The sequence below is a fragment of the Syngnathoides biaculeatus genome, chromosome 23 (genome assembly GCF_019802595.1).
Source record: "Syngnathoides biaculeatus isolate LvHL_M chromosome 23, ASM1980259v1, whole genome shotgun sequence".
In the NCBI taxonomy this organism is placed as follows: domain Eukaryota; kingdom Metazoa; phylum Chordata; class Actinopteri; order Syngnathiformes; family Syngnathidae; genus Syngnathoides; species Syngnathoides biaculeatus.
In genome coordinates, this window is record NC_084662.1 from 334,871 (window position 1) to 349,474 (window position 14,604).

The 14,604-nt window shown below is 43.7% G+C and overlaps 1 protein-coding gene across 5 annotated transcripts in view; it reads right to left on the reverse strand.

The window, feature by feature from the left end:
- The window catches only part of mdn1 (midasin AAA ATPase 1), a 326,227-nt gene that overhangs the window by 106,958 nt on the left and 204,665 nt on the right, over window positions 1-14,604 (reverse strand). For all 5 annotated transcript variants that reach the window (XM_061812802.1, XM_061812803.1, XM_061812800.1 and 2 more), the window contains 8 exons: window positions 13,358-13,557; window positions 4,052-4,272; window positions 3,773-3,886; window positions 1,279-1,408; window positions 859-965; window positions 594-727; window positions 279-445; window positions 87-207 (listed from right to left, as the gene is read on the reverse strand). In XM_061812802.1, the coding sequence (XP_061668786.1) occupies window positions 87-207; window positions 279-445; window positions 594-727; window positions 859-965; window positions 1,279-1,408; window positions 3,773-3,886; window positions 4,052-4,272; window positions 13,358-13,557 (1,194 nt within the window). The remainder of the gene's footprint in view (window positions 1-86; window positions 208-278; window positions 446-593; window positions 728-858; window positions 966-1,278; window positions 1,409-3,772; window positions 3,887-4,051; window positions 4,273-13,357; window positions 13,558-14,604) is intronic.

The following is a 14,604-nucleotide window of genomic DNA, read 5'->3' on the forward strand; positions in this document are numbered from 1 at the left end:
GGTGCTTAACTGTGTGTGCAAATAGGCTACCCCTAACCATTGTGGTTAAAAAAAAAAAAAAAGCGATGAATTTGAGGGTTTCCTACCTTGAATGGCAGACATTTCCCGAGTGTTCTCTGGATGCTTTTCAGAGCCGAAGCTACAGACACTGGAGTGGACAGAAGAGTTTGAATTGTTTCGGCAACTGCTTTAAGCTCCTTGTAGCATCTGGGGGAAAAATGCACATATATATAATAATCACCTCAATTGTACAATTTTATATCATGTAAATCACTTACTCTAATGTGACATCAGTGTCTCCCAGCAGGAGGAGAGGCAGATGGAGGATGAGGTGCTTCTGTACCCACTGCCAGTGCATTGACATTACAGAGACCCCTTGTGTATCTGCTGGCATCTTGTTGCAAACGTTCCAGAAACGATCAAGCCACTGCAGGAGCTGCAACATCTAAACATGAAATTATATGTAAAGTTGTAGGAGAACGGAAATCAACGAAAAGCATGGGTTCAAGAGCATATTGATTGTTTTTACTTTGTCATAGTAATGGTTAACAAAAGGAGTAGCACTATTAATAAAAGGAGCAGCACGAGCTCACCTCAAACATAACATGGTCTGGGATATGAGCCTTGCCACTGTGCACAGCTTGCACAATGAAGGAGTCCCAAAGGTCAAAGAAGGTGTGTAGATGTATCAGTACCGGATGAGCCAGGTGACCAATGTCCACTGTCCCTGTATTTGCAGAAATCCCCAAGTACATTCTGATTTTAATGCAGCATATTGTATATTCCCACCAAATTTATAAACGAGTCAGGATGATATCAGGTATAAAGAATGAATCCACTTAAGGTCCCTGTGCAGACCTTTGGAGAAGGCTGTGGCTATACTCAGGGCAGAGTTATGACCAGTCGGGTTGATAGTATGGGTGCAAATTACTGCTCTCTCTTCTCTGTCCATCAAAAGAGCAATCCTGTAAGTAAGTAAGTGAGTAAATAAATATCTAACTTGCATATGATGAAAGACCTAGAGAAACTACATTGAAAATAATGTCACTTTGGCCAATTTGCAATTGTTATGTCGAAATATATGATATATATATAATTCAGATGTGAAACAAAATTCTCAGTTCCAGTAATTACTTTTTAAACAAATTTTGAAGAGAAGTCAAATGTTTATTTGTTTCGCTCATTGGTACACTGTAGTTGTGTCTTCATATATGCTCCATTTTGTGAACGTACTGGTTTGCATACAATAATACTAATAACACTGTGTTGATCTCCCACCTGTTGGCAACTGCATTCAGAGCTTCCAGAAACCCTGCATATCTTTTCTCATCCTCAAAATTACACTTGTTGGCTAAAATGTCCAAGTATTGCTTGTTCCAACGCATGTCCACCAGAATCCTGTACTCATCTGGAGGTATATAAGGAAAAAAAAATGCTGTGACAAAGAATATTTTTGTCTGCATTAAGATGAATCAATGAAGAACCAGTATTTGTTTGGGTTGTAACAAGTATACTACAGCCTTCCTTTACACTCTTTTAAAAAAAAAAACAATAAAAAAAAAATAAAATAAAATATTATATACACACACACACACACACACACACACACACACATTATCTATTGCTTTTCTGGGTCGGGTCGCGGGGGAAGTAGCTTCAGCCGGGATACCCAGACTTCCCTTTCCCCAGCCACTTCTTCCAGCTCTTCTGGAGGTATCCCGAAGCGTTCCCAAGCCAGTCGAGAGACAGTCTCTCCAGCGTGTCTTGGGTCATCCTCGGGGTCTCCCTTCGGGTGAGACATGCCCAGAACACCTCACCAGGGAGGCATCCAGGAGGAATCCGAATCAGATGCCCCAGCCACCTCATATAGCTCCTCTCAATGCGGAAGAGATAAGCTGTCTCGGCGTCACGCCCCATTTAGGGTCACTCACCTATTGCGCTCAGTTCATCAGTGAGGGATAAACAAAGCAAGCCTCCAAAAAGCCCTGATAATGAATTAAAAGAACAGATTTAGGCCTCCCTTGCCCAGGTGGAGGTCGACAGGGTACCCCACATGAGCAAGACTTGGAGGTGGGGCTTGATGGCGAATGCCTGGTGCCCAGGCCTGCATCCATGGGGCCTGGCTGGGCACAGTCTGGAAGAGTAACATTGGGTCCCCTTCCCATTAGCTCACCACCTGTGAGAAGAGCCATAAGGGTTGGATGCAATGTAGCTGGACAGTGGCTGAAGGTGATACAATCCCCATCTACAAAAGCTGGCTCAAGGGACATGGAATGTAATCTCTCTGGCAGGGCAGCCTGAAATGGTGTGTGAGTTCGAGAAGTTCCATCTAGATATAGTCATGCTCGCCTCCAAACACAGGTTGGGTTTTGGGACCAGTCCTCTTGAAAGAGATTAAGGTTTAGGGTTTCTCCCTTCCACTTTAGAGTTGTCCACGGTAAGTTGTGCAGAGGAGGTATACTTTTGTGCCCCCAACTCAGTGCCTGTACATTGTGCTTCACACCAGTGGATAAGAGGGTTACCTCGTTTCACCTTTGGGTGAGGTGACATGTCCTGACTGTTGTTTCTGCCTATTCAGTAAACACCAGTATGCACACTTTTTGGAGTATTTGGAGGGCTTCAGATGACAGCGCCCACTGGGGACGCAATCGTTCTGCTGAGGGACTTTAATGCTTACGTGGGCAATGATATTGAGACCCAGAAGGGTGTCATTGTGAGGCAGGAGAGTGTGAAGCAGCTGGGATGAAAATCAGCACCTGCAAATCTGAGACATCAGTCGAACAAGGGCAGATGTCCTCTCCATGTCTGGGATGAAATCCAGCCACAAATAGAGTAGTTCAAGTGTTTTGGGGTCTTGTTCACGAATGAGGAAAGAATTGAATGGAAATAGATGGATCAATGCAGTATCTGTAGTGATGCGGACTTTGCATCGTTCCGTTGGGGTGAAGAAGGAGCTAAAGTAAATCTAAGATCCCAATTTACCCTCACCTATGGTCACAAGCTGTGGGTTGTGACAGAAAGAACAAGATCGCAGATACAAGCATCTGAAAAGAATTCCAACCACAGGGTCTCCGAGCTCTCCCTGGGAGAGAGAGAGTAGTTCGGTCATCCGGTAGAAGCTCAGAGTAGAGTCAGTGCTCCTTGGCATTGAGAGGACCCAGATGATGTGGCTTAGACATCTGATTGAGATGCCTCTTGGTCTCCTTCCTTGTGAGGTGTTCTGGGAGAAGACCCCTTGGTTAACACGCTGGAATGTCTTTTGGCTGAGGTGGAAATGCCTCAGGATCCACTTGTAAGCGCTCAAATAAGTGGTTGAGTAGAAGGAAGTCTGGGGATCGCTTGTAAAGCTACTACCCCTGCGACCCGACCTCAGATAAGTGGAGGAAAATGGATTGATGGATGATTTTATAGGCGGCACAGGGGAACTGGTTAGGGTGTTGTTCTCACAGTTCTGAGGAATGGGGTTTGTATTCCTGCAATGCCTGTATAGAGTTTGCATGGTCTCCTCGTGCCTGCGTGGGTTTTCGCCACACACTCCGGTTTTCTCCCACGTCCCAAAACCATGCATGAGTTGGAGACTAAATTGCACATTGTTATGATTGTGAGAGCGGGTGTTGTCTGTCTATGTGCTCTGCGAATGGCTGTCAACCAATTCAGGGTGTACCCCGTCTCCTGCCCGATAATAGCTGGGATAGCCTCGAGCGTCCTGCGACCCTTGTGAGGCGAAGAGGCTCAGAAAATGGGTGGATGGAATGTTTTATGAAAAGTTTACCATTGATGTTTGGATGTAGAAGTTCAGTGAGGGATTTGCCCTGAGCAGCAAGTTCACTACTGAAAACAGCCTTGAGAGCCCGATTTCCTGCTTCAACTTGACCCAAAGCCAGAGCTGCAAAACCAGAGATTGCTTTAGATTTAGTCTTTAATGTTGTACATAGAAAATACAAAGCACATGACATGTTTCACATTTTTAAATATATTCATGTTTCACAATAGACTGAATTCTGCAATCCTTACCAGTCCAGCTGTGAGTGAATCACCTATAGCAACAAACCTGGAGTATATCTATAGCTCTTTTCCAGATGTGAGAGCCAGGAACTGCGCATGACCCAGTCTCCATGAGAAGCACACTCAGTGACAAGTCTGACGGCTGTTGGCATCAGCTGCAGCACATCTTGCTTAACATTTTCCTCTGCTTCGAAGAAGACCTGATCTTCATGGAAGCTAGTGTGCTGAAGTGCATTCTGCAGGTCACGCAGACATAGTGGACGATTTCTTAAAAAAAAAAAAAATTAAAGGAATTTTAAAAAGAATGGGTTGAATTATTTCTGTGAGTGAATTACAGTCCCCGATAAAAGTATTGAAATCCTTTGTTTTGTTGTATTGGAGCAGTTTTAAATTAAAGTGAATAATATTGTGATATTTGGTGGCACAACCCTTACTTGCGACCCAATGACTTTACTGTTGCATTCTTCATTTGACCTTTTTTTCCAGGCCGCAAGTAAAGGTGATTAATGATAGCAATGGAAATACGTTGACTGGTGCCAGTAGTATACTAGGTAGATGGAAAGAGTACTTTGAGAAGTTAATGAATGAAGAAAATGGGAGAGAAGGTAGAGTAAAAGAGGCAAGCGTGAATGACCGGCAAGTGGCTTTGATTAGTATAGGCCAGGGGTGTCCAAACTTTTTGCAAAGAGGGCCAGATTTGGTAAGGTGAAAATGTGTGGGGGCCGACTATTTAGCCTGACATTCTTTGAACCATTAACATTAAATACAAATTAACTTTTTGGGATTTTTTTTAATTTAATTACAAATGGCATACTTTTACTTTTACATTTTTTTTTTACATTTAGGTTTTTACCGAAATCACAAACCACAAAAAATTAAGAAAACTATAAAGGATATCTAAGTTCATGTGAAACATTACATATTATTCACTATTATATGCTCACTGTAGGAAAAGTGCTGAAAACAAAACAATGATCACTGCATATTCAAACTGTGATTTTGACCATCACAAAAAATTAATTAACTGAGATTTAAGAATTTATTCAACTCAGAGGACTTAACAAAGGTCTTGCCTGCACAAATGTGAAGGGTGATACTGGGATCTTGACTGCAGTATGTAGCCCATGTCTGGCTCAAGAGCAGTGGTTTTGATGCGCAAGACGTCACGCAGGTGAGAGTCACTCAGTCTCGTCCTCATGCGGCTCTTGTTAATGTTCATAACGGAGAATGTCTTCTCGCACATGTATGTGGAGCCAAACAAGCTCAGCATTTTCTTAGCAAATGTCCGAATTGCTTGGAACCTGCCTTCATCCAGCTGGCGGTAGAAGTTGACAAGAGGGAGCTGTTGGTGCCGACTGCGATGCTCGGCGTCACACTGCAGCTCAATGAGCTTCAGTTGCAGGTGGTCTGGAGCGTCATCAGGGTCCACGGAGAAAGGAGAGGAAAAAAGCGTGATCTCCTTTTCAATAGCTGCAAAGTCCCGAAAGCGCTGCTGAAACTCCTGAACCAGAGATGAGATGTCTGCTGCATACTTTGTCATTTGCGCACTAATATTGATCTGTAGGAAACTGGTCACAATTTCCTGCAGCGACGGGAAATGTGCGGTATTGGGCTGCGCCTGTGACAGGTGTCTTTGGAAAAGTAGCTGCTTGGTCCGAAAGGCTTTGATGTGTGAATACAGTTGGCTTACCACTCACTGCATTTTGCCCTTGAAGGCTTGTGTTCAGCGCATTCAGATGTCGCGTTATGTCAACTAAAAATCCCAAATCAGCCAGCCAAACAGGATCATTTAATTGTGGAATGGGTTGTCCCTTTTTAGTCAAGAATTGTCCAATTTCCTCCCTGAGAGAGAAGAAGCGCTGCAGCGCAGACCCCCGACTGAGCCACCTTACGTCGGTGTGATACAAAACATCTCCGTATTCAGCCTGGATGTCGAGAAGAAACTGTTGAAACTGGCGGTGGCACAGCGCTTTGGAGCGAATATAATTAATAGTCTTTATCACTGGTTTCATAACATTATCATATTTCATATATTTGGCACAGAGAACTTCTTGATGAATAATACAGTGGAGTTTAATAGCGCTGCCTCCTTCTTCGCTGACTTTGTTACAGACAAGGCTTGATAATCCACTCCGCTCGCCAGCCATGGCAGGTGCGCCGTCCGTAATAATCCCGGTGACTTTATTCCACTGTAGTTTCATGTCATCTACGGTGGAACAAACAGAAACAAATAAATCCGTTCCTCTTGTTTGGCCCTTCAGACTCTGGAGGTCCAGAAGCTCTTCACTCACGTTCATGTCATTGTCCACTCCTCTTAAAAAGATCAGTAACTGAGGGGTGTCGGACGCATCCGTGCTTTCATCGCACGCTAACGAGAAAAAGTCAAACTCAGTTCCTTTTGCCTCTAACTGTCTCTTAATATCTAATGAAACGTCTTCAATTCTCCGTACCACAGTATTACGAGCCAGGCAAATATTGGCAAACTCTTGCTTCTTCGCGGGACAAATTTTCTCAACCATTTTCATGACACAGTCTTTAATAAATTCACCCTCAGTGAAAGGTTTGCAGTGCTTTGCAATCAGCGTTGCCACTTCGTAGCTTGTCTTTGTGGCATTTTCATTTGACTCACGGACTCTTGTGAAAAAGCTTTGCTGTGCCGTTAAAACAGCTTCCAGTTGCTTCACTTTTTCACCGCGTTTGTTCCCAGTTAGCTTGTCGTAGCTAGCATGTTTCGTCTGGTAGTGCCCCTTGATGTTGAATTCCTTGAAAACAGCCACAGTCTCTTGGCAAATTAGGCAGACACAGTTGTTTCGTATTTCAGTGAAAAAATACTCAAATTTCCAATTGTCCTGGAAGCGGCGGCCCTCGAGAGGAACTATGGTACTGCATGCGCAAGTCTGGTGTGACGGAGTAGTACAGGACATGTATGAGGGTAGCAGAACAGCGGCGAGATGTGCCGTTGGTGTGTCAGAAGAATTTAAGGTAAGAGTTGGGACAGCATCAGGATTTCGCGCTGAGTCCCGCCCCTTCCTGTTTGCAGTAGTCATGGATAGGCTGACAAACGAGGTTAGACTGGATTCCCCTTGGACCATGATGTTCGCAGATGATATTGTGATATGCAGTGAAAGCAGAGAAAAGGCGGAGGAATAGTTACAAAGATAGAGGTACGCACTGGATAGGAGAGGAATGAAGATTAGCCATAGTAAAACAGAAAAATGCAGCCCTATGGGGGCACAAACCAGTGCAATCTGTAGGCCAGTCCCAAGCCCGGATAAATGCAGAGGGTTGCGTCAGGAAGGGCATCCAGCGTAAAAACTGTGCCAAACAAATATGAGCATTCATCTAAAGAATCCCATACCGGATCGGTCGTGGCCCAGGTTAACAACGCCCGCCCCCGGACCAGCTAACCTGCAGGACGTCGGTGGAAATTCAGCTACTGTGGGTCGAAGACAAAGAAGAGGAGGAAACTGGATCCGTCGTCAGAAGAAAAAGAGGAATGCACAGAGCCTAAGACTAAGTGTAGGGACTATGAATGTTGGGACTATAACAGGAAAAGCCCAGGGGTTGGTTGACATGATGATTAGGAGAAAGGTTGATGTACTGTGTATCCAAGAGAGCAGGTTGGGCTCGAAGTTTAGGACCAGGGTTTAAATTATTCTACCACGGAGTAGATGGGAAGAGAAATGGACTAGGGGTTATTTTAAAGGAAGAGCTGGCTAAGAATGTCTTGGAGGTGAAAAGTGTATCAAATAGAGTGATGAGGCTGAAATTTGAAATTGAGGGTATTGTGTATAATGTGATTAGCGGCTATGCCCCACAGGTCGGATGCGACCTAGAGCTGAAAAAGAAATTCTGGAAGGAACTAGATGAAGTACTTCTGAGCATCCCAGACAACGAGAGAGTTGTGATTGGTGCAGATTGTAATGGACATATTGGTAAAGGAAACAGGGGCGATGAAGAAGTGATGGGTAAGCACGGCATCCGGGAAAGGAACTTTGAGGGACAGATGGTGGTGGACTTTCCAAAAAGGATGGAGATGGCTGTAGTGAACACTTATTTCCAGAAGAGGGAGGAACATATAGTGACCAACAAGAGCGGAGGTAGAAGCACGCAGGTGGATTATATTTTGTGCAGACGATGTAATCTGAAGGAGATTACGAACTGTAAAGTAGTGGTAGGGGAGAGTGTAAATCGACAGCATAGGATGGTGGTGTGTAGGATGACTCTGGTGGTGGGTAGGAAGATTAAGAAGACAAAGGTAGAGCAGAGAACCATGTGGTGGAAGTTGAGAAAGGAAGAATGTTGTGCGGCCTTTTGGAAAGAGGTAAGACTCTCGGTGGACAGCAGAAGCTCCCGGAAGACTGGACTATGACAGCCAGGGTTATCAGAGAGACAGGCAGGAGAGTACTTGGTGTGTCTTCTGGTAGGAAAGGGGAGAAGGAGACTTGGTGGTGGAACCCCAAAATACAGGGAGTCATACAAGGAAAGAGATTAGCGAAGAAAAATTGGGATACTGAGAGGACTGAGGAGAGGCGAAAGGAATACATCGAGATGCGACGTAGGGCAAAGGTAGAGGTGGCAAAGGCTAAACAAGAGGCATATGAAGAAATGTACAACAGGTTGGACACGAAAGAACGAGAAAAGGATCTCTACAGGTTGGCCAGGGATATAGATGGGAAGGATGTGCAGCAGGTAAGGGTGATTAAGGATAGAGATGGAAATGTGTTGACTGGTGCCGGTAGTGTACTAAATAGATGGAAAGAATACTTTGAGAAGTTGATGAATGAAGAAAATGAGAGAGAAGGAAGAGTTGAAGAGGCAAGAGTGAAGGACCAGGAAGTGGAAATGATTACTAAGGGGGAAGTCAGAAAGGCACTACAAAGGATGAAAAATGGGAAGGCAGTTGGTCCTGATGACATACCGGTAGAGGTATGGAAGCAATTTGGAGAGATGGCTGTGGAGTTTTTGACCAACTTATTCAACAGAATACTAGCGGGCGAAAAGATGCCTGAAGAATGGAGGAAAAGTGTTCTAGTTCCCATTTTTAAGAACAAATGCGATGTTCAGAGCTGTGGGAACTATAGAGGAATAAATTTGATGAGCCACACAATGACGTTATGGGAAAGAGTAGTGGAGGCTAGACTGAGGACAGAAGTAAGTATCTGCGAGCAACAGTATGGTTTCATGCCTAGAAAGAGTACCACAGATGCATTATTTGCCTTGAGGATGCTGGTGGAAAAGTACAGAGAAGGTCAGAAGGAGCTACATTGTGTCTTTGTGGATCTAGAGAAAGCCTATGACAGAGTACCAAGAGAGGAACTGTGGTACTGCATGCGTAAGTCTGGTGTGGCAGAGAAGTATGTTAAAATAGTACAGGACATGTATGATGGCAGCAGAACAATGGTTAGGTGTGACAGAGGAATTTAAGGTGGAGGTGGGACTGCATCAGGGATCAGCTCTGAGCTCCTTCCTGTTTGCAGTGGTAATGGATAGGCTGACAGATGAGGTTAGACTGGAATCCCCTTGGACCATGATGTTCGCAGATGATATTGTGATATGCAGTGAAAGCAGGGAGCATGCAGAGGAACAATTGGAAAGATGGAGACATGCACTGGAAAGGAGAGGAATGAAGATTAGCCGAAGTAAAACAGAATATATGTGCGTGAATGAGAAAAGTAGAGGGGGAAGAGTGAGGCTACAGGGAGAAGAGATAGCGAAGGTGGACGACTTCAAATACTTGGGGTCAACAATACAGTGAAATGGAGAGTGTGGTAAGGAAGTGAAGAAACGGGTCCAAGCGGGGTGGAACAGTTGGCAGAATGTGTCTGATGTTCTATGACAGAAGAGTATCCCCCAGGATGAAGGGCAAAATTTATAAAAGAGTGGTGAGGCCGGTCATGATGTACGGAATTGAGACGGTGACCCTGAAGAAATAACAGGAAGCAGAACTTGAGGTAGCAGAAATGAAGATGCTGAGGTTCTCGCTTGGTGTAAACGGGTTGGATAGGATTAGAAATGAGCTCATTAGAGGGACAGCCAAAGTTGGATGTTCTGGAGACAAGGTGAGAGAGAGCAGACTGGTTTGGGCATGTTCAGAGGCGAGAGAGTGAGTATATACATAGAAGGATGCTGAGGATGGAGCTACCAGCCAAAAGAGCGAGAGGAAGACCAAAGAAAAGGCTGATGGATGTGGTGAGGGAGGACATGAGGACAGTGGATGTTAGAGAGGAGGATGCACGAGGCTTAAATGGAAAAAGATGACACGCTGTGGCGACCCCTAACGGGACACGCCGAATGAAAAAGAAGCCTACTCAAATCCGTGCTCGTCAGCGAGGCATGATGCGGCAGCCTTCGCAGGCGAGCCGACACGGCAGCCTTCGCGAGGAGGTCGATGCAGAAGCCGTCCGATACGCACATTGACACATTTAGCATCCCTGTCATACATAGGCAGATCTTTCATTCTGAGACACTGATCAGGTGGTGCGCCCCAAACAATATATTTTTTTAGTAGCTGTATACACACCTACGGGTCTTGTAGAAGCCACAAAGCTCTCATCCTTTGCACCCGTGCAATCCATTTTTCACGACGAACCGGGTCTCTTGCAAACTTATGAAGACTAAATCCATCCTCCCGAGTGTTCAAGCAATGTCCAGCAATGCAAGAGCAAGCATTTTGGCTAACACAAAGGAACAACGGCCTACCTTCCCGGAGGTAAAACTAATAGAAAGAAACGAGTTCACTTGAGGGCGGTCCTGCAATGTATGTCACTTCCTGCTTCTTCTCAAAAACAAATTCCTCGAGAGGATTTTCATGGCGGGAGTTACAAAAAGCTGTATGTCAAAATTATGTTTTGTGGTGAAAAAACACATGGGTCCATGTCCGCTGCCGTTTTTTCATTAATAACATACTAAAAATCATGCATTTCATGACAGTGGCACTTTAAGGTCTTGAGATTCTATCCCTAATCACAACCGCAACTTTATATTTGCGACCATTACTGACCACACTCGTACATTATTCAAATGTGAGTGACTGATTTATGGATTACATTTTGTACTGTCGACAGTAATTCCGACTACTTCACACCTCACTTATTGGGGTTTCAGTGCATTGATCAGCATACAGTACTATATTACAGGAAGGCGCATTGATACCAGGCGACATCCCGGCGCGACATGGACTTATGAAGCAATCAAAGAAAATAAAATTATTATTATTGTTTTTTTTTTTAAGCCAGATGTTCTTTTTGGAGCTGATTGGCTGCGCATCACCGAAGCCCCAAAGAGCAACTCTCTCTCCCTCTCCCATGTAACTCCTATCCACCATTTTCTACAGTGTTGACTGTGTGCACAATAACCAGTCTCGTTCACAATGCCACCAAAGTGCTGTGCTGTTGTTAAACCTTCCCCTCAAGTACCCAAGCGGAAGATGCGAAATGACCTCTCATTTGTTTGAAATGTTCAATTTGCGGAAAGCGGAATGCAGAAAAACGCCCCTGTGATGATGAGGAAGATGACTGTCTGTGAAAAACAAACTTTTGGATATGATCAGGTGGCAGAAGTTACGCTTTGGTGGCACCATTACAATGTGAATGAATCAGTGGCGTGCTCCATAGAGAATGATGGGGTAAATAGCCGTAAAACCGCTTCAATAACTTTTAGCAAGGAAGCGAAATGTGTGATGAACCACAAGCCGCATTGAGGGATTAACCCCCTTGAGGATGAGGCTTTTCGGCAAGCAAAGGTTGGTTTTAAAAATTTTAAAAGCGTTACACCCTCAAGTGTGCCAGAATATGGTACGAGCTGTCAAGTTTAGCAATAGTGTTGATGGGGATATGTTCTTATACAGGATGTTGGATTAAATGGATTAATTGTACATAGTCATCTCATATTTGCTCTCTTGCTTTGCTTTTAATGCTCTTTTTCTATGCGATGTTACAATGGCACAACTGAAGCGATATCGCAACAGCGTAACGGAAGTGGTGTCACAACGCGGGGTGGAAGTGACGTCACAACGGGACGTCGGGAACATTCTGCGCGCTACTGAAGATATGAGTTTGCTTTGTCACTTTCTGTACTGCAATAAAATTGTTTTATTGTTATTGTTTAACTAGACATTTGCACTTTTGTAATTTTTGTCTCAAGTATTTAAAGTATAAATGATTAAACATTCTGGTACTCACACAACCCCTAAAGCAGAAGTCTCAGTGATTAATGGTAACTGTACAGTAACAATACAGTAAGTGTTTTATAATTTACATTATACATTTATAATACTGTATATATTGTATTCATAAGTTTTTATGATTAAAGATTGAACTAAACATCTTTTTGTCTCAAATAGTACAAATGTGGTTTTCATATTTTATTTAGTATTACTATTTATTTCATATTCTGGGAGCCACATAAACATACATCCCCCATTACTTTGCGGTTTTTCAGTTTTTATGCGTGGTTCTGGTCCCAATTAAGTGCAAAAAACGATGGCTTGCTTTATGATTTCGTTATGCTGTCTGTTCTTTTTAATATTAATGATAGGCTTGATGGCTATTATTTGTCATCAGGGAACTAGAGTAGATGCATTGAATAATTGATTAAGATGGATTTACTGCAAAATTATACTGGCATGTGTTGATGTAACTAAATTATTTTTTTGGATCTACTTTTAAGTCGGACAATTTCATAAAATATCCTGAAAAGAAGCATTCACTTCGTTCACGGACCAATGATGTCCTGTCAATTGCTGTGTGTCGTTTTGTGTGTTGGAGCACTTCCAATGCAAACTTCCTCACTGATAAGCACTTCTCTTTTTAAAATGTGTTTTTTTCCCAAGATTGTTTGTCGACCCCATAAATCACAAAGTTGATAACCTTGAACGCTTTTATAAAGCTCGTATTCTTCACCATATTCATGGGGCCCTTCAGAATTACGTTCATCGCTCGAATTCCCGGGAAATTCATTGTCGCTCTCATTTTGGAGTCGAAGAGCAGCCATGTTTATGTCTTGCGCTGTGTGCTCGGGTATTTTTCGGTGAATTCAGCAATGTGCAATAAATTTTTTACAGATAATCGAAATTTTTACAGATAATCGAAAACTACAAATGTTTCCTTCATAACGGATTTCAGATTCAAATTCAGCACAAACTGTAAAAGCAAAAGGTGCTTTGAAGACTTTACATACCCTTTAATGTACGGAAAGGTGTTGGGACGCATAGTCTTAATATATTGTTAGGTGTTGGGAATCTCTGTCTTAATACATGGAGAATTATTGGGAATGACTGAGTCATTCAGAAAGATGTTGGGAATAGCTGTCTTAGTATATGGAAACGTTGGGATTCAGTGCTGATTCTTACCGTTTACCCTGTAAGCTGAGGGTGTTGAGGCAAAATGACAACACCTGCCCATCTCGGAGGACAGTTGAGAAACAGGAATCTTCAGTGGAGAGTAATGCAGAAGGGAAGCTGTCAGGCCAAACTCCAGCACAAAGTAATTCAGTGTCCCAGTTCTTGGTGTCCAGAATAGCCAGGTGCTGCTCAATCACTTGCTGGGTTAACTGGAAAAATAAGATAAAGTACATTGTACAATAGAGTACATCCTCTGGAGCCGATGAAACGTACACCACAACGCGAGAAAAATTAATACAAATTCCATTCTGTGTCGTGATCACTGTTTTAATACAAAATAATTTTATTGATATTTTAAATGTAGATTTGATAGGTCATTTGAAAGGCCATTAGCCTATTGGAGGTGTCACTGCTTGGGATTTTGGATTGGTGGATTGGTGTATGTTGAGCTTGGCCATGAAGACCTCTGTACCAACTGGCTTTAATTTCTAGTCAAGATTCTTCTTCTTTTCCTTTCGGCTTGTCCCGTTAGGGGTCGCCACAGCGTGTCATCTTTTGCCATCTTAGCCTATCTCCTGCATCTTCCTCTCTAACCCCAACTGCCCTCATGTCTTCCCTCACCACATCCATAAACCTTCTCTTTGGTCTTCCTCTCGCTCTTTTGCCTGGGAGCTCCATCCTCAGCATCCTTCTACCAATATACTCACTCTCTCGCCTCTGAACATGTCCAAACCATCGAAGTCTGCTCTCTCGAACCTTGTCTCCAAAACATCCAGCTTTGGCTGTCCCTCTAATGAGCTCATTTCTAATCCTATCCAACCTGGTCACTCCGAGCGAGAACCTCAACATCTTCATTTCTGTCACCTCCAGTTCTGCTTCCTGTTGTTTCTTCAGTGCCACCGTCTCTAATCCGTACATCATGGCCAGCCTCACCACTGTTTTGTAAACTTTGCCCTTCATCCTAGCAGACACTCTTCTGTCACATAACACACCAGACCCCTTTCGCCAGCTGTTCCAACCTGCTTGGACCCGTTTCTTCACTTCCTGACCACACTCTCCATTGCTCTGTATTGTTGACCCCAAGTATTTGAAGTCGTCCACCCTCGCTATCTCTTCTCCCTGTAGCCTCACTCTTCCCCCTCTACTTTTCTCATTCACGCACATATATTCTGTTTTACTTCGGCTAATCTTCATTCCTCTCCTTTCCAGTGCATGTCTCCATCTTTCCAATTGTTCCTCTGCATGCTCCCTGCTTT